The sequence below is a fragment of the Leuciscus leuciscus genome (assembly GCF_965113295.1).
Source record: "Leuciscus leuciscus genome assembly, chromosome: 7".
NCBI lineage: Eukaryota > Metazoa > Chordata > Actinopteri > Cypriniformes > Leuciscidae > Leuciscus > Leuciscus leuciscus.
Window position 1 is genome coordinate 29,054,685 of NC_138731.1, and position 19,704 is coordinate 29,074,388.

The 19,704-nt window shown below is 36.1% G+C and overlaps 1 protein-coding gene across 2 annotated transcripts; it reads left to right on the forward strand.

Moving 5' to 3' along the window:
- The first annotated feature begins 716 nt into the window (after nucleotides 1-716).
- idh1 (isocitrate dehydrogenase (NADP(+)) 1) lies at nucleotides 717-12,630 on the forward strand. Of its 2 annotated transcripts, none has more exons than XM_082176766.1 (9): nucleotides 717-854; nucleotides 3,127-3,256; nucleotides 6,097-6,388; nucleotides 6,587-6,692; nucleotides 8,234-8,411; nucleotides 8,752-8,903; nucleotides 11,181-11,321; nucleotides 11,461-11,623; nucleotides 11,913-12,630. In XM_082176766.1, exons 1-9 carry the CDS (start codon nucleotides 821-823, stop codon nucleotides 12,004-12,006), a joined length of 1,290 nt encoding a protein of 429 aa, XP_082032892.1. In that variant the 5' UTR covers nucleotides 717-820; the 3' UTR covers nucleotides 12,007-12,630. The 2 variants fall into 2 exon arrangements, with proteins under 2 accessions (XP_082032892.1, XP_082032893.1); XM_082176767.1 differs by lacking the exon at nucleotides 717-854 and adding an exon at nucleotides 2,103-2,259.
- The last annotated feature ends 7,074 nt before the right edge of the window (nucleotides 12,631-19,704 follow it).

Sequence of the window (19,704 nt, forward strand, 5' to 3'; positions counted from 1 at the left end):
TTTGTCATCTTGGCCTGCAGACTCACATTCAGTATGCCCAAAATATTCCAAAGGATGACATACAGACTGTAAAAGATATTAGTAGGCCATAGCCTTAACTTGGGTCCATTCATTCAGTTTGCAATTTGACTTATAAGGATTCCCTTTAAAACAAATTTTGCATTGCTATAAAAATATACAAAATAAAAGGCAGATTTTAGGAATTCTAAACCAGGGTTTTTTAAACGTGGAGCCACAGGGGACCATTAGGGGTTCGTGGAAAAGTTTAGAGAAAAACAATGTAAAAATAAATAAATATGTGCTTTTGATTTAAATAAATAAATGATTAAAATTAATAAAATTAATAGAAATTAATTAAATAAAAATTATTTAAATAAATAAACAAATAAATTAAAGAATAACAGTACATTGCTACAGTGAGCAGGCATTTTTTATATATATTTTACACATAAGTTGTAAAAAACATTATAGTATACTGTATGAAAATGTAGCCTACTATAGCTGTCATTTTAGAATTAGGGTCCCTCGCATAAGGATGATCATATTTAGGGCTCCGTGTCATTTAAAATACTGAAAATCCCTGTGCCCAAGCTTTACAATTATACACATCGGTATAAATTACAAAATATGGTTGTGGAACCCACACTTATAAACAATGAAATGGTGACATCTGCCGGTAAGTCTGAATCCTGCACTCAGGCAAACGACTGCTCTCTTTCATTGATCGTCCTTACCATAGTCCTCCTTACTGCTCACGCGAACTCAGAGGATACAGTTTCGCACATGAAGAGCAGCGTGCTCGTGATGGTGGACTGAGAATATGGACTGTTCAAGAAACAGAATGCGTTTTGGAGGTAGGCTGAACCTGTATCTGTCTATTATACTGTTTCTTATGCTTTTGTTGCTAAAAGTTAGCAGGATGTATGATAATAGAAATCACCCATTTGTTTTGTGTGTAAGGGCTGCTTCAAAACCATTAACAATTTGGGTAATGCATATTGCAATTGGTATAGGCTACCGCTTTCTGTTACTTTGGGGAAAAAATTCTGTTACTTTGGTCAAGAGACGCACTTTTATGACGCGGTAGTATGCTACACCAATTGACTGCATACTTGACAGGCGTGACAGCATTTACCTTTAAATAGAACGCAATACCTTAAAATAGAAATTTAGATAGACGTGTAAGGAAGGTTCATAGAAGTACGATAAAAGTGAGTAGAATTGCAGGTAGTCGTCTAAAATGGAGGGTCCAAAATGGGCAGGGCATGGTGGCCCGGATTGTCTCGAAGTTGTCAGGAACGATGGGGTCTTAAAATATTTTTTCAACTCTTCATTGTCTGCTTTCAGTTCGGTGTAAATTAATAATAAAATAAATATTGACAAGACGGCCGCCGTAGTCACGTGGTATTTTCTCCTCGCTGAATCAGACTTTACTAATAATAATAACAGTTTGAGTTAGATATGTTTTTTTTTTTTTTTTTTTTTTTTTTTTTTTGCGTCAATGAAATCCAAACCATGCGTCATAAAACACAAAAACATCAAATTTATTAATCAAAATTGACCTTAAGATAAGCCCTTTTTTGTTAAGATCATCAATTTCTTTTGGAAATGAGAGAGGATGAGAGGTGTTGTTATTGTTGTTTTGCATTTGTTTAAAATATTGGCCGAAACTACAATATTACCAAAAATTAAACGTCAGAATTCAGTGTGAAAGTCAGGTAAAGATAAGACATCAATGTTAAAATGGTTTCCTTAATTGCATAATGAACTAATAAAAAAATAATTAAAAAAAATCGTTTTTTGGCGGATGTCAGAACATATGACTCTAAATGTGTTTTGTCTTCTAAGTAAATTTTTTTAATTCGTTTTTTACAAAGTCATTGCTTAATTATTTGCAATTTTAGAAGGTGAAGAAAATGTGCAGCTCAACGAAGGATTCATTTTTTGAGCTGTATAGCGCCACCTAGAGGAATTCAAGTGTCTGTCCCACTTCAAACAGCTAATTGTCCAGAAACATGCCTCCAAATATGATTCATAATGAGGGAGGGGCTAGTCGTTTGAGTTAGTTCCTTATTCTCTTGGATTGGTGGATGATTATCTGATTGAGGAGTGCAGAGCAGGGGAGAGCCTATGCCATCCGATCAGCTGATACGAAAACAACGCCTTCCAAGACTAGTCCAAAACCTTTCAAGCTTCCATAAGAACACATCAACCATCTGATATCTCTTCATTTACTCCCGCACAACCTCAAGAGAAAAGGTAGGCTTCGTATATTGGGTTGTGAGACTTAGATTGTTTGCTAAATATTACAGTCGCTGTCGTTTGATTTGACGTCTCCTGCAAAGTGCTACCGGTATGCTGAGCATTAACGTTATCGAAGAAAACACTATGAAGTGGTGCATTCATCAGAAGAGACCTTGTTACAATCTCGCTGATCATTTATAATTTACATATTTAATGGATTGTTTATGTTGCATTAATCATTTTTCGACAAATCGTAAAATAACCCCCACATTCGTCTAAAGCTTCATTACGATTCATTTATTAAAACATAAAGTTATGTGTAAATCAGTATTGCACGTCCTGTATTTGACCTTTGTTCTATTTGCTTTATGTAACCAGGACTGTAAAAAAAATAAAAATAATAGTGATACACAATTGATACAATAATACACTTAATATGTCGTGGTGGATAAAAGGCCAGTGTCATATTACACAATGGCTCCCTGTCTGTCAGGTGCTGTTAGTTCAGCTGAAAATGCATGAAACATGAGAATAACTAACTGATGTCTTTCACTAGCTGTGACATTAGTACAGAGATAGTAATACCATACTGGACTGTACTTGCATTTTAGTCCAAGGTACTTAAGAACAGCATGGCACTGCAATGTTTAAAAATAAAACATTGTAAACCATAAAAACAATTTTTGTTAAATGCTACAGACTTCTAAATCGGACATGTGGTGCTTATTAGTCTGCACGTTCAAAAATGCTGTCCGTTAAAACAGGTTTAAGTCAAAAATGCTGACTCACTGGTTGTGTAACTTTTTACTCAATGGAATCTATTCATTCTATAGGTAGTAAGTACTAACACATCTTCACATATAACTGTCATCAATCTTGCAGGGTCCAAAATGTCTCAGAAGATCAAAGCTGGTTCTGTGGTCGAGATGCAAGGAGATGAGATGACTAGGGTAATATGGGAGCTCATAAAAGAGAAACTCATCTTTCCTTATCTGGAGCTGGACCTGCACAGGTGAGATTAAGTGTGTGTGTGTGTGTGTGTGTGTGTGTGTGTGTGTGTGTGTGTGTGTGTGTGTGTGTGTGTGTGTGTGTGTGTGCGCGCGCGCGCGCGCGTTTCTCTCATTATATTTGATTTCCCTTATGTACATGTTAATCTGATTTAATGCAACTTTACTGCCAATTAGTCTTGTATTACTACATTTGCCAGGGTAACCATAGTACTAAAGTTGATGCCATATCACTATAGTTACTGTTTCTATTGTAAAATGATTATAAAGTAATATGGACCTCTTTTCAAAATCTTTTTTTTTTCTATATATTCTAAAAATAATTAATGAATATTTATTGTTCAAATATTCTTTTAACTGATATTTATTTGTTTTTATTATTTTGATACTTACCACATATTTATTTTAGTGCCAAAAACTGCATTACTAACAATAATCACACCACTGAGAAGGTACCTGCCAAGTTTTACAAATATGACATTTCCTGTTTTTCTCAAGCCACAATGTGGTAATCCTCAAGGCCAAAGAGAAGTGTTATCATCCCATAAGTTAGAACATTTATTACTTAACATCGCTTTCTGTGCTTGAAATTGTCATGAATCGTCAGCATCTGAACTTTGAGCTTATGGTAACAGTTTAATCTGAGTGGCTCTTTAGCTATGAAGTATGAAGTATAAATAAAGTACATGAACTTGACCTGAAGTATGGTAAAATAGTGCAAACTAAAACCGTATCAGTCTGATAAGAGTATTATCAGTACGTTAGCAAACAAGGTGTCGTCACTTAAGAGGGATCTCCTGATGCATGTTCATTCAGTCACTGAACTGCTCTTTGAGCTTGAGTTGTAAGATTGTTTGCGTATCTTTATCTCTCAACATCCTTTAGTCGCAGTGTTGAGCACTAGAGGCTTTTATTGACGGATTAAACTGAGCTAAGTCTACGACAGCCTCTGAAAATGTATGATAAATTGTTCTGAAATGTCTAAATCCACTAGCGCCACCAACAGTTTTTCACACTCATTATTGCACCAGGGAGTGGAAGTGGGTGAAAGTTCACAGCATGCTTCACAATAGCGAGGCCCAAGAACAAGGAAAGTATGGGAAAGTTCCGCCCCACTGTGTTGTAGCTCAGGGATGCTCTATCTAAAGCGTGTAAAGTGTGTCACACTCTTCCTCGCTAGTTGTAGAGACTCAGAGAAGACGCCTTCATTATTTCAGTCACACACATCCAGAACAGATGAGGCCTTTCATTTGCTCATCTGCTCAGAGCACAAGTGAGAGTTGCTTGGATGAATTTAAATCAGCATGGATTTAACTTTAGTTTGGAGATTCCTGACTATTCAAAGGTTTGAAGGCATGTGTTTGGTAGCTGGAGATCACAAAGTATTTACTGAATGAAATGCATGGGGATATGAATAATAAATGAAATAATTTTGAAACAATTCGGCTCTAGTACTCTCTGCTCAGTTAACACATTTTACTATGTTTAACATGCTTTCTACAGAATTCCACATATGTTGTCCCCCTACAAGAAGGCAAAAAAAAAAAAAAAACATGTACACTACCATTTAAAAGTTTAGTGACAGTACCATTTTTTATTATTATTATTATTATTATTTGAAAGAAATTAGGCCTAATGCTTTTGTTCAGCAAGAAGGATGCATTCAATTGATCAAAAGTGACAGTAAAACATTTCAGAGTCATTTTTTTTTTACTTTCTATTCTTCAAAGAATCCTGAAATGTAACCTGGTTTCCACAAAAATATTAAGCAGCACAACTGTTTTCAACATTGATGATAAGAAATGTTTCTTGAGCAGCAAATCAGCATATTAGAATGATTTCTGAAGGATCATGTGACACTGAAGACTGGAGTAATGATGCTGAAAATTCAGCTTTGCCATCACAGGAATAAATTACTTTAAAAAACATATTAAAATAGAAAAGTTATTTTAAATTGTAATAGAATTCTGTCTGTTTTTATCACAGTAAGAAATGAACTCTTCTGTTTCAGTTCACTGGAACCGTGTCTTTGTGCTAAATTACCATGTTTCCCATTGACCTCATTTAAAGTGTGCCGTGGGCCGCCATCTTCTGACTGCTAGTGTTCTGATTGTGTCCGAGTCCAACATTACAAATTTGGCTGTCAGTATGAACTGAGTTATAAACTTTTTTTATAACTTAAAAAAAAAAAATATATATATATCTTTTAGACATTTTTATTGTAAAGGATTATGTAGGCAGAGAAGTAGGGATGGGATCGGAACAATACCAAGGTCAGACTCAAACCTGCTCGTATGTGTTCCGAGCATGTGACAGTCCACTGCACTACAGCACAGACAGGTTATAAGCTAGAGACCTTATGTAGCCTGTCTTCCGGTTTGTATTTCCACAGCATGAAGATAAGATCTTTACAGATTTATGAATAAACTCATTTTAGAATCTTCCTGGTTTACTGACATTTGTTATGACATCTGCTTCAAACATTACAATGCTCATGATAACTTTAGTCAACTCTACAATAAGAAAACCCACTTCACCAGCTAATTACTCTTCTACCGCAATGTCATAGAAATATACAGAGCTACCGCAAAATTCTGAACATTGCTGCGTGCTTGTGTCTCTGGCGCTAAGGTTTATACAACGCATTTTTCTTCCTTTCCACTTGAATTGGCATCAATAATAGAACCTTTATAATAGAGCTTTATAATTATCAGATTTTTTGACTGCTAAAATATAATCTGCAAAGAAATGCACAATGATTATTAAAATGTCAAGAACATCACAGAGTAGGTCTCATAGATGAGCAAAACTCAATTTAAATTTTTTTTCTGTGTGTGTGTGGTAGCTTTGACCTGGGAATGGAGAACCGTGATGCCACCGACGACAAGGTGACGGTTGAGGCGGCGGAGGCTGTGAGGCGCTACAATGTTGGCATCAAGTGCGCCACCATCACTCCTGATGAGAAGCGTGTGGAGGAGTTTAAGCTCAAGAAGATGTGGCGCTCTCCCAATGGAACACTTAGGAACATCCTGGGTGGCACTGTGTTCCGAGAGGCTATTATCTGCAAAAACATTCCCCGCTTGGTTCCAGGCTGGATCAAGCCTATAATTATTGGCAGACACGCACATGGTGACCAGGTGAGGAGCTCAATATATCGTGCATATATTACAATGTCTATTATTAAGTCTAATTGTGAATTTGTTCTGGTTTTTTTTTTTCATATCGCTGCTGTTTTATCAAAATGTACATGCCTAAGAAAACATCCTTTAATCTTGGTAAGATCATGTAACAGGTAAAATATCTTCTGAAATGACATGTCCTCTTCACTTTTACAGTACAAAGCTACAGATTTTGTTGTCCCGGGCCCTGGAACAGTGGAAATGACGTACACTCCCAAAAATGGAGGGGAGACGCTTAAGTTTGTTGTCCATGACTTTGAAGGTAACCTACAGTGATTTACAATAGTATTGGTGTTTTAAAATTATATTTAGAATCATTTTTTTAAAGCTACCGTGAAATCAAAATGTACAATTCTTTTTTTTTTTTTATTAATCTTTCATTAATGAATTCATCATTAATCCCTCCCCATATATTTATATATATATATATATATATACACATATACATATATATATATATATATATATATATATATGTATGTATGTGTGTGTGTGTGTGTGTTACAGTATATAAGCTATCCTATATTTTTTTAATAATTTTCACTCTATAACAAATGAAGTAAAATGAAATGGTAATAATATATATATGACGTCCAGTGCAAGTAGTGAAAATTATAACAAATATAGGATAGCATATATATATATATATATATATATATATATATATATATGTATATATATGTGAATGAATATATGAATCCTGCGATTCAGCAACTACCTGCTAATGCACTCGCATTCATGTAAAGTAGCCTTGTTGACAAGCTTGGGTGAGTAAAGGCAAAATGCACAAGATATAGTACCTTCTGTGCCCTGAAGATGGTGATATCGCTTCTTTTGTAGCAGAAATAAACTGTTGCAGAAAAAGTTGGGTGCCATGCAAAATGTAATGAGTAATTGCATTACTAATCACAAATCTATAGGAGAAAAGAGTACATGTACTTTCACTTTCACTTTATACTTTATTGTCCCATTTCTGGGAAATTTGTCTTGGACAGCATGACATGGCCAGTACACAACTTCGATCACACACAACACAGTACTACATACAATAACATACAATGATAAGAGAATAGCAACTTTTCGATGGATTATTTAAAAACTAGCAGCATCCTACATCAATTTAAAAAAAAATCTCTATTTAAAATTTTAACCGCAGTAGGGACAAAAGAGTTTTTTAACGATTGAACTTGCACATCAAGACCCTGAATCGTCTCCCCGATGGTAACAAATTAAAATACATATGTAAAACGTGTGTCATCAGAGACAATTTTTTTCGCTTGCCTTAAAATGGATACCTGGGGGATGTAGGACTACTTTAAAAAAAAATGTAGTTAAGTAGAGGGTAAAAGTTACTAATATCGTTGATACTCTATAATAGCCAAAAAGATATGGTAACTAATTACATTTACACCAATACTTTACACCACTGCAAATTCTCATAGACTACTCTTTTCACATACTGTTTTTCACCTACTATTTAGTAAGGAAGTATGTGTTTTTGGATGCAGCCCTTTTGTATCTCAAAGATGTATAAATGTCTCTGTATGATGATGTCATTACAGTGGACTGTGACCTGTTTGAGCACCGAACATGTTTGTCTAGTCAGTGTTACAGTATAAGGCCACATGGCCAGATTAACACTCTCCTGGGTCTGCAAATACTGATCAGATGAAATGATTGTGCAAAGGTTGGATTTGAAATAATTTGGAATGTAGCCTACTTGATTCTAAATATAATTTTACTCAAGCATATCTGCTTTCAGACCAGGTTTTCTTGACAAATGTCATGATTATATATGTTCAGGTACTGGTGGAGTTGCTCTGGGAATGTACAACACAGACAGCTCAATCCGGGACTTTGCTCACAGCTCTTTACAGATGGGGTTGACCAAAGGCTGGCCGATGTATCTCAGCACCAAGAACACCATCCTGAAGAAATATGATGGCCGTTTCAAAGATATTTTCCAGGAGATCTATGAAAAGTGAGTAACCATGAAATGGTTGCGTTTGAATTGTCACTGAATAAATTGACCTTGATCTAGTTAAACAGGGTCTTTTGAACTAAAGAAGCATTGAGTGCTTTTACAGTATGTATGATAACCGTGAAAATCTGCCTGTTATAAAACAATTTTTTTAATGGCTTAATTCAATAAACGCATGGCATTTTTCTTTATAAAAGATTTTCTCCTCTCATGGCATTAAAGCATAAACATTTAATCATAATTATTAATCATAATTATGCGCACACTGAACAAGCTGGAAAACATTATATAAGTTGATTTTGTAACAATAGCATTCTGACACTGTGTGTGTGTGTTGCAGAGACTACAAGGCTCAGTATGAGGCCAAAGGCATCTGGTATGAGCATCGGCTGATTGATGACATGGTGGCTCAGGCCATGAAGTCTGAGGGTGGCTTTATCTGGGCCTGTAAGAACTATGATGGAGATGTGCAGTCAGACTCTGTAGCTCAGGGTGAGTAAAACTAACATGCAGTGAAATGACCACATATTATTTTAGATATTTATCTTTTGCACCCAACCATTTTTCATTCATTTCATTATTTATTTATAAAGCACATTTAAAAACAATCCATGGTTGACCAAAGTGCTGAACAGGACAATATAATCAAAAACAAAAGTTGCAATCGATACAATTACAGACAAGAAATTAAATAATACATTAAATATATTACAATTCAAAATTGATAAATGCATTAAAGATCCACATTAAGAAAATGTGTTTTAAGCCAAAGTGATGACACCGTTCTGATCGATAGTAGTAGAATGTATTAAATCAGATAAGTATCCTGGTGCTAGGCTGTCTAAACAAAAACTAAAATTCTTAACACATTTCTCAGTTTGACCGGTATCCAGTGTAAAGAAGTTAAAATAGGAGTGATGTGATCGAACTTTCGACTACCAGTCAACAGCCTTGCAGCAGCATTTTGAACTGATTGAAGACGCCCGATAGATGATTGGTTAGCTCCAAAATAGAGTGAATTGCAATAGTCAAGTTGTGAGGTGATGAACGCATGAATTACTATTTTGAAGTTCTTTGGAAAGAGAAAAGATTTGACTTTTGCAAGACGTTGCAAGTGAAAGAAACATGATTTTACGACAGAATCAATTTGTTTATCAAACTTCAGGCCTCTATCAAACAGAACACCTACATTTTTTGCAGATGAGGTTACATGAGAATTTAGCTCGCCAAGGTCCAGAATACCAGAGTCATAGAAATCACTTGGTCCAAACAGTATTACTTCAGTTTTATTCTCATTTAAAGCAAAAAAAATTGTGTGTAAGCCATGGTTTCACTTCCTTTAAATGGGAAGTACAGTTGGGTGTTGTCAGCGTATAAATGAAATGATACTCCGAATTTGGAAAAGATGGAACCAAGTGGCAGCAAATATAAAGAAAATAGTATCGGAGCTAGAATAGATCCCTGTGGTACACCACAGGAAAGATGTGCTGCTGAGGAAGTATCATTTCCAATGCGTACAGAAAAGTTTCTGTTGGTTAAAGAAGACTGGAACCAATTTAAAACAGTACCCTGAATGCCAACGTAATTATTCAGTCGAGAAATAAAAATTGTATGATCAACCATATCAAAAGCAGAGCTGAGATCTAAAAGGACCAGAGCAACAGCACTCTCATTATCTGTAGCCAGCATTATGTCATTAGTAACTTTCAATAGAGCGGATTCGGTGCTGTGTAGTTTTCCGAAATCCTGACTGGAAAGTATCATGTAGTTAATTTGTTCTCAGAAAAGATTGTAATTGAGTGAAAACAACCTTTTCCAAGATTTTTGAGATAAATGGAAGATTAGAAATTGGTCTGAAATTACTTAAGTCCGATATATCAAGATTAGATTTTTTCAGAAGGGGAGTAACTGAAGCATGTTTTAGGTAGTCAGGGACCGTACCAGTACTCAAACAAATGTTAATAGAAAACAGGAGATCAGGCCCTATGATATCGACATTTTGCTTAAAAAAGTGTGACGGAATAATAGCATATGGACAAGAGGTAGGTTTTAGATGTTCAACAATATCTCTGTAAGTATGTAGAATGCCAACCAATGCCAAACATTCTATGGAATAAATGAATTGGTCAGCACTGAACATAATAAGAATGATGGATTATCTCAGTGTACACTACGATTGAAAAGTTGGAGGTCAATGAGATTTCTTTATTTTTATTTTCATTTTTTGAAAAACAAAATAAAATACTTTTATCCTGCAAAGAAGCATCAAGTTGATTCAAAGTGACAGTAAAGACTTTTACATTAATATAATTCTCTTTTAAAAAAAATAAAAAAATAAAAATCAGCATATTAGAATGATTTCTGTAGGATCATGTGACACTGAAGACTAGAGTAATGCCTTTGCCATCACAGGAATAAATTGCATTTGAAAATATGTTAAAACTAAAAACTGTTGTTTAAAATTCTAATAATATTTCACAATATTACAGTTTTACTGTATTTTGATCAAATAAATGCAGCCTTGGTGAGCATAAAAGAAACATCTTTCAAAAGCATTTAAAAAATCTTACCAACCCCAAACTTTTGTATGGTAGTGTATAATTTTGAGTTAAAATCTTATGCATGTTTTTGTGGTGACCGGGTGTGAAATATGCATTAATTTAAGCCCTATCGTGAATTTGCGTAATGGTTTGGCATTACTCTTTGTGATTGTTTTATGAAAGAATGATGAAATTTATTGTGAGTAAACTTTTTGGTCTCTGTCTCTAGGCTATGGGTCACTGGGTATGATGACCAGCGTGCTCATATGTCCTGATGGGCGTACGGTAGAAGCTGAGGCAGCCCATGGCACCGTCACGCGGCATTATCGTATGCACCAGCAGGGCAAGGAGACGTCCACCAACCCCATCGGTGAGGAAGACACTTACTTCATTACCAGTCTTATCAATAAATCCACAGATGATGCGATAGAAACTGTTTTTCATGATCATATAAAAACAATGCTTGTCGCACAATGCAACTTCATAGACTCACAATTTTATCCCATCAGCCTCGATCTTTGCGTGGACGCGAGGGCTGCTGCACCGGGCGGAGCTGGATAAGAACGCAGAGCTGCGTGTGTTTGCTGAGGCACTAGAGGCCGTTTGTATCGAGACCATCGAAGCTGGTTTCATGACCAAGGACCTGGCCATCTGCATCAAGGGCATGTCTGGGTACGTCCATTATCTACTCTGGGTCACTTGCTCTAAAATATATGGTATTTACTGAAGGTCATTAGATAGATTTCTCGGTTATTATGGTTTTGTCAGTTATAGAGTGGTGTTAGACATGGGGATTTGATGATGACTTATAGGGGACTTACAAAAGACAGCATGAATTCAGTGTTAAAGTGATATTGCTGAGCACTTTCTATAAAAATACAGTTTTTAAAGTATATCCATGCCTATGCAAGGATAGTTCTGATATTTATATATGCATTTCTTTCTGTTTATTTCTTTGAAGTGTTGCACGCTCAGATTACCTCAACACTTTTGAGTTCTTGGACAAACTGGCCGAGAATCTGAAGATAAAGTTGTCAAGCCAGCCCAAACTGTAAAGCTGCTGGGTTTTGATTGGGTGTCCTTGCACATGCAGCCCTCAATCCATGTCAAGCCGCAGACTCGGTCAGCCTCGTCTCCTGTCTAACCGGGACCAAAGACAGAGAAATTGACTTCACCACTACAACCAGTAGGAGGAGCAGTGCACTTTCAACTGGAAGACATGAAAGTGCCTTTTTAAATGGAAGGAGCTACTGTAACCTTCATTATGCTTTTAAAAACAAATTGGAAACATTCATATAGGACATTTTTAACTGTATATATACATTTTATCATTGCCATTTTATTTTAAATCATGCCCTTTGTAGCGCAGCCCATCTCTCAGGTGCTTGAATACCTGTTGCCTTATCATCTGCATCTGTAATTGTCTCATCTTCAGACAGCCACTCTTGAAGCCATCCCAAGAACCATAAGATTAGGTCTTAAAATACCTGCTTTTAACTGAAATGCTGGTAGTTAACACCGGTAGACATTCCTCTTCATTCTTCAACACTCTGTACCACTGTCTGTCACCGTTTTAAAAATTAATTTCCTTATATGCTTCGGTTTATGTCAGTCTGTGTGCTCATGTGATCAGGTCTTGTGATATGACGTCAACAATAAATGAGACTTTTTAAGAAGAGCATCTCCTGTGTTTTGTCTTTGTCTGATCTTGGTAATTTATTAAATATGTTCGTTGTGTGAATTAAAATGTATTAAGTATTGTAAAGTGACATGGGGCTTCAGCTCTACTACATGGCATCCACTTCAATAATTCAATGGCAAACAAATTGATATCACTATATAGTTTTAAATACTTCAAGCAGGGGTCCATGATCAAAAAACATGTAAATGAGTGAATTGATGCAATGATTAAAAGTCTTTGTGATAACTTCCATAAAGTCCTACAATCTCAGTAGCAGAGCCTCCCAACCTAACTGTTCCTTCCAAAAGGGTAAAAGACACAGAGGCTTGTTTTTATTCTTGTGAGTATTTCACAGTGTACAGAAGTGGCCAAAAGTGATGTCCGGCCTAGAAAAATTGGCATCTTTACCCTTTATTCACAAAATCTTTAACGCATTTGCAATTTATTGTGTAGTTGTGCTTGGATTCAATTGTTTTATTTGGTCAGTTTAATAAATCTATATATAGAATAATAAATCCTGTAGCTTTAGTGTTTTTTGCCAAAAAAAAATTTTCAGACGAATACCTTAACCAAGTTTAGTGTATTGTTCTGCCCTCATATTTAAAATATTTTATATATATAAAATATGTTCCACATATTTTGATGGTTTAATTGAACTTGCAGAGTCAAATATCGGTAACACTTTATTTTTACAGTGTCCTTGTTATACGTTACATGTAGTTATTATGCATAATTGCATGCAACTAACCCTAAACCAAACCTATTCCTAACCCAATAGTAAGTACATGTATGCCTGGTTTTCACAAACAAGCCTAGTCCCTGACTAAACACTGTCTTTGCAGTGTGTGGACAAAACCACCATAAAATGACAAAAATCCATTCACTCCTTTTTTTTTATCCTCAAAAAGTCTAAACACTCTCAATAATCAGGCGTTTGGATTTTCTGAGCACTATGATGTCATAATGCTCATGCTCCGCCCACGACCGCTGACGAAGCTTTTTTTGAGGATGTTAAAAGGGTGTTGTTTTACACAACCATTGAGGAATTTTAACCAAAGTATATTACAAACTTTACATGAACACCCTAATGAATCATTTTGTGGAAAATGGGCATCCGATGACCCCTTTAAACGTCCTGATTTAACTAAGGCCTAATCCTGGCTTAATCTAGCCCTGTCTGTGAACCCTGGGGCCTACACCATGAAGCTGGTTTAGGTTGCTAGCCAAGTATGTTTCAGTTTAGTTTGCGCACACCCTGGGTTTTAGGCACTATGAAAGTGGTTTGGCTTTTAGCAGTGGTCATCGCCATAGTAACTTACGCTCCACGGCTAATCTGGTACGGGGCAGGTTATGCTCCAGGTAAGAGGTTGCAAACCGAATTTGGACCAATCAGCTGTGAGCAAAGGATAAAGTCGCTCCACCAGTTTCTACTCAAAATTAAAGGTCACTACATAGCAAATGATTTTTAAAGACAAAATCATCTCACTTTTAGTAATGCTTATTTAGAATAATAAATTTGTATGATTTAGATAGTATTAATGTAATTATTATACCCTTAATCTATCACACATGTACAATTTTAGTTTATCAATTATTATTACGCAGAGTTTAAATGAATATATAAAGGCAATAAAAATACGCTTTAGAATCAATAGATAAAGCTAAACAATGACTACATGTGAGCTTAAATGTTCAATTCTCTCAATACCTTTATCAACTGTATAAACTAACTTCACAACTTTTACTTGCACTGTTATACAGAAGTGAGACCTTTTCTTTTAGTTGTCCTCTTTCATAGACAGCTATTTTCTTCTTGCTGTGTAAATTTGTTTAAATTCTTAATAATTTAATACTTTCATTTAATAAGTGAATTGTGCTGCTTCTCTCGCGAGAAATGAATCGCAGTTTCACTCTTTCTCAGCATGTGATTGGCTGTTCCCTACTGATGTCACACCTAAACTCCTAAGAGTTGACAGAGAAAGTTGATGATCAGCATCATGGTACCAACAAAAGCCTGGATGGATTGGTTTGGTTTTGTCAACTCCAAACTAATCCTGTAACCCTGAGTTTGTTCAACTACCATGATGGTACAGGCCCCCCAGGCCTTGGTTAATTAATATTACTCAGTAGGCTACTTACATGTATAATTACGCTGTAACAAAGACATCTTAAATAATGTAACCCAAATATCCCCTCCAGATACACTTTTGGCCACTACTGTGTGTAACTTTTAAACTGTAGTGTATATTGAATACTGGACTAACGTTAACTAAAGTATAATTTCCACAGCATTTTTTTGTAACGTAACAGACTCTGTTTGTTTACATAAAATATACAATTTTGAACTTTGCTGCAACAAAATGTCATATTTTTGGTGGTGTGTCTGTTACCTGATGAAATCAAAATGTTGTCAGTTGAGGAGATTGTGACGGTTTATTCACTAGATGGCAGCACAATGACGTGAAGAGTGAACGGACAACCATTGGAGAAAGCGTAACGGCTAACTTGGATCACGTGAGGCACCTCAGCCTATCATGTAATGGCAGTGACGTCAGTGCCCGCCGTTCAAAGTGTAGCAGCTAATGACCTAATGACAGTCAGTTACAGTTTACGTTAATCAGTTTCTTGTGGATTAGCACGTTGTTCTTGTGAATAAATGTTCTAATATTCAAATATATATATTTGGTGTTATAAATCGGTAGTAAACGTACGTAAAGTAGGATTACATTGTTTGTGGAATGTGCTTTACTGCGGGAAAAAAGTGTGAATATCTCTATTAGCTGCAAAGTATTAGACACTGCAGGGCGCATACAACTACGTTTAAGAGTAGCTACACTAAAAAAAAATATTGTAATTTAATACATATTTAATTCATTAAAATTATGTAATTTTTTTTACCTTCATTCATTAAAAGGGTTATATCATCATTAGGCGGACACCGCACAGCAGTCATAAATCATTACAATTAAGTTTAACCTGGCAGCGATGGAAAGAACACTTAATTTTTTATTTTCATTTAACAACATACAATATTTATAATTAAATTATTAATTTTCTTTTTATTCATTAAATTGCATATGCATAGCCTTAGCCTATAGGCCTACATGCAGTTATAATAGTCATTACAATTCAAGTCTTATCATAACTGGTATAAAACCTAAAAGCCAAAGAAAGAAAACATTGATATTTTTTACTTTCTTTAGACAATATAGGCTACAATGGGTGTTTCTCAATCCGAAGGCTGCATCCTACATATCTACATATCGTTTCCAACAAAAGTATTGTTTAGCATAAAACATGTTGAAGACTAGCGGACAGGCAGTTGATTCATTAAGCTATTTCCTCACAAAAGTGGTTTATTCAGTGTAGTGAAGCCTCTTCTCCATTGACATTCATTAAAAACAACAGCCTCTGGTCTCCTTCCCTGCGTACTGACACAGCCGCAGCATTAGCATTAGCCGTTACGCTTTTTTGGCTAAAGGTTGCAGGCTTGCCTTCTAGTTGCTTTTGGAGCCTGCCATCATTCTACAGCGAAGGAAATAATTTTTTATTTATTATTATTATTTAGTGTTTAAATGGAAAAATACATTAATTAAAACACCATGAGCACTGTAAAATGTGCACTTGTAGGCCTACAGGATGTGACTTCCTCCAAGTGACCAGAAATCAGAGTGTGTCTGAGTACCGAATAGTCCGGACAAAGACTTCTACCTACACTCTCCAGGCCAAGTGTCCTTGACTTTATTAGATATCTGTGACGCCCAGTGAGAGCGGAGAGTGGAGGGAAAGACATCGGGCGTGAGAGAGAGAGGATAAAGACAGCATCCCTCAGACTGTCACCATTGTGCCGTGATAATTGGATTCTCCCTGTGTGAATGGAGACTCATTCATGGGCATTGTTAGAGTAAAGATTACTATTGTGCCACAGGAAGTAAAGCCTTATGAATATGAAATAGAGGCCGGTGGTCTTTCCGACGTAAACGTAAAACATGCACAAGCTGAGGTCACTGGACTTGAGTATAGTAAAGGCCACTGCGATGCAAACCCCGCCCCGCAGTCAATTTCATTGGTCAATTCAATTATGCATCAGCTGTCAAGAAAAGTTCAGGCTTTTCATGAACTCAGTTAAAAAAAAGTGCTACCAATCAGGATACCAACTTATAGTTTGGTTAAAGTATACGAACTCTATACTTTTAAGGTTTAGGTTAAGGGGTAGCTTTTATTTGTATTGAAATCTGTTGAATATATAACTATATAATATTTTGCATTTACAAACATTTTAACACAGGTCACAAAACCAGTCAACATTTGCACCAGCTTGTTTGCACCTTCAGAGCAACGTTGCACATTGAAAATGAATAAAGCGATCAATGATTGAGATATGGCTTGACGTTGTTTCTCTCTCTCTCTCTCTCTCTCTGTTTGAGAGTACACCTTTCTCCTGTAGGGAACGCAGTGGTTTCCATGGGGACCCATAGCCACTCTGCTCTTCAAAAGCGGGCCGAGCAGAGGCAGAGGGGCCCTTTGTGTTGGAGAGGAAAGCGTGGAACAACGCTGGGCAGATGAAAGCCCTGCTATCCTTACGCCCAATCATAATTTAGTCATCAGTGCAGGAGCACAGAATCCAAATAGACACTGAAAACACAAACAGTGAAAAGAAGAGGCTCATGGGTCAAGATATGAGCAAGAGAGAGAGAGAGAGAGAGAGAGAGAGAGAGAGAGAGAGAGAGAGAGAGAGAGAGAGAGAGATGGGAGTCTGATATGAGGATAAATTTCAAAGACATAAAGGAATAGTTGTGCTGTGGCTCAGGCTTGTTTTTTTTCATGCTGATGATCAGTTCTCTGTGCTGTAGTTTGTGCTGAAATGATGGCGCCCACTTCCATCCAATTTGAGAAAATTATGCTACATCAACTATATTGTTCAAACCAAAAATAGCAACCTTGTTTATAAGGACGTATTTCTTCTTTGTCTATCATAGGAATATAAGTGGGCTTTAGAAGGTCGATATGTTTATTTACAAGTAAAATTTATTATGAATTAAAAGTATCATGTAAAAATACAAAAGTATTACAAGTATGATCCATAACTGTTTAACAACGCAAACTTATGAGGGTATGGTACAGTAACCAAAGCTTTTAAGGAGCAGCAAGATGTATGACTGTATTGTTAGTTACGATTTAATAGTTATTAAGTTAGCTTCAGAAATGTTCTAATGTTCAAAAGTTTGGGGTCAGTAAGATTTTTTTTTGTTGCTGTTTGTTTTTGAAAGAATATTTTTATGTTCACCAAGGCTGCATTTATTTGATCAAAATATTTAAACATTGAAATACTCTTATGATTTAAAAGAACTGTTTTCTATTTTATTATATTTTAAAATATTATTTATTAATGTGATGGCAAATCATTCTAATATGCTGATTTGGTGTTCAACATTTTTTTTTCATTATCACTGTTGAAAATGGTTGTGCTGCTTAACAAAGTGTCTTTTGTAGGATTTAAAAAAGTTTGAAGAACAGCATTTATTTTAAATATAAATCTTTTGTATCATTATAAATGTCTCTACTGTCATTTTTGATCAATTTAGCGCATTCTTGCTAAATAAAATAATAAAAATGGTACACATGATAAAATATGAATGCATATGTGTGAATTGTGAATTGTGGACTAGGAGTTCATATTTGCTGCCATTTGACAAGGCTAGCAAAGTTAACATTTCTTTAATAAACATTAATGAAGATAAATTCATAACCACAAGTGGACAAGCATTTCGTACAAGTGCTACCTTTGTCAAGGTTAACAAGGTTAGCGTTTCAACATTAATTGCTGTGTCCCATTCTCTTCTTCTCCCTCTCTGCATGTCACTTACAGCGGCCTGTCCAATTGCTGACTCTCTTAATTGAATCAGAACAACATAAAAAAGAAGACAGAAAAGAGAAGGGGGAGAGAAACGTTGAGTTTTCTGGGGCAGATCAGCATTCAGCACGGGTTCAGATGAGGGTCTATATAGGTCACGCACAATATGGCTCCTGCAAGTTTACAGCTGGGTCTCGTAGCGCCATTATCCCACAACAATATCGCGGAGAGGAACTTATTTGAGCCCATTAGTCCATGTCCCCTCCTCCTTCATTAACGAAGCCTTTCTTTAAACAAGTCAAGACAATGAGCTCTCAGAAAGGGTAGCAGGGGGAGAAGAGGAGGATTGGAGGGGAGGTCGCAGGTTTAGCCCGAAGCCCACGATAATTACTGTGTTTCTGTCTGTGGCCTGAAAAAGACTTGAATAATGTTTCTTTTTCTGTGGGGACACTGAACAATAGATGCAGGGCTGGCTTCAAGAACGGCTGTTGGCTATTACAAAAAATCCCATCTTTGCCACTCATGCCAAACCACTTGGCTTCACTATTGCACAAAGTCTTAATGTCGACCACAGTTTGCACATTAAGAATGCATAGATCTTTTATGTAGTTAGACTTCTTTTGTGTTAATTTGTATGGCATCTCATTCCAGGTCCACGTGGGTTTCCAATGACTGTGAGATATGTGCAAATGATGCTGGTGTTTGTGAGAGAAGAGAGATTGATAAAACAAGTCTCTGCAATATTAAAGAGTAGATCAAATGATTTTACACACTCCTACACAACAGCTGATGTCATTATTCACTATTTATCATGGATTCTAATGGAGGCTTGGTGGCATGATGTCAGGAAGCATAGGCCTATAATATTAATGCTGGGTGACTCACAGACGCTTTTCTTTTGCAAACCTTGCAGATTATTTTGTGAATCGTCATGTTAACAAGGAAACACTGAAATACGTTGTTCCACTAAAGTAGCCTAAATCTGAAATCTCACTTGGCTTACAGAAATGTACTGTGGTGGTACCATGATGCAGTGATAGTGTCAGATGACAATACCACGGTACTGAATAATTATGTCCATGTACCATGAATTAACATGGTAGTCCAAGATACTACAATGAATACCATGATAATCACGAAATAAAATAAATGAAGTAGTAGGCCTATGAAAAAAAAATAAAGGTAGCCGGAACCATTTAACGCAGGATGTTGTTTTAC

What these genes read in the sequence shown, in the direction of transcription:
- idh1 (XM_082176766.1), top strand. Translation starts at nt 821, where the DNA reads ATGGACTGTTCAAGAAACAGAATGCGTTTTGGAG. An exon ending in AAACAGAATGCGTTTTGGAG is followed by an intron (nt 855 to 3,126) that starts GTAGGCTGAACC and finishes TCAATCTTGCAG; the next exon opens with GGTCCAAAATGTCTCAGAAG. An exon ending in TGCATCAAGGGCATGTCTGG is followed by an intron (nt 11,624 to 11,912) that starts GTACGTCCATTA and finishes ATTTCTTTGAAG; the next exon opens with TGTTGCACGCTCAGATTACC.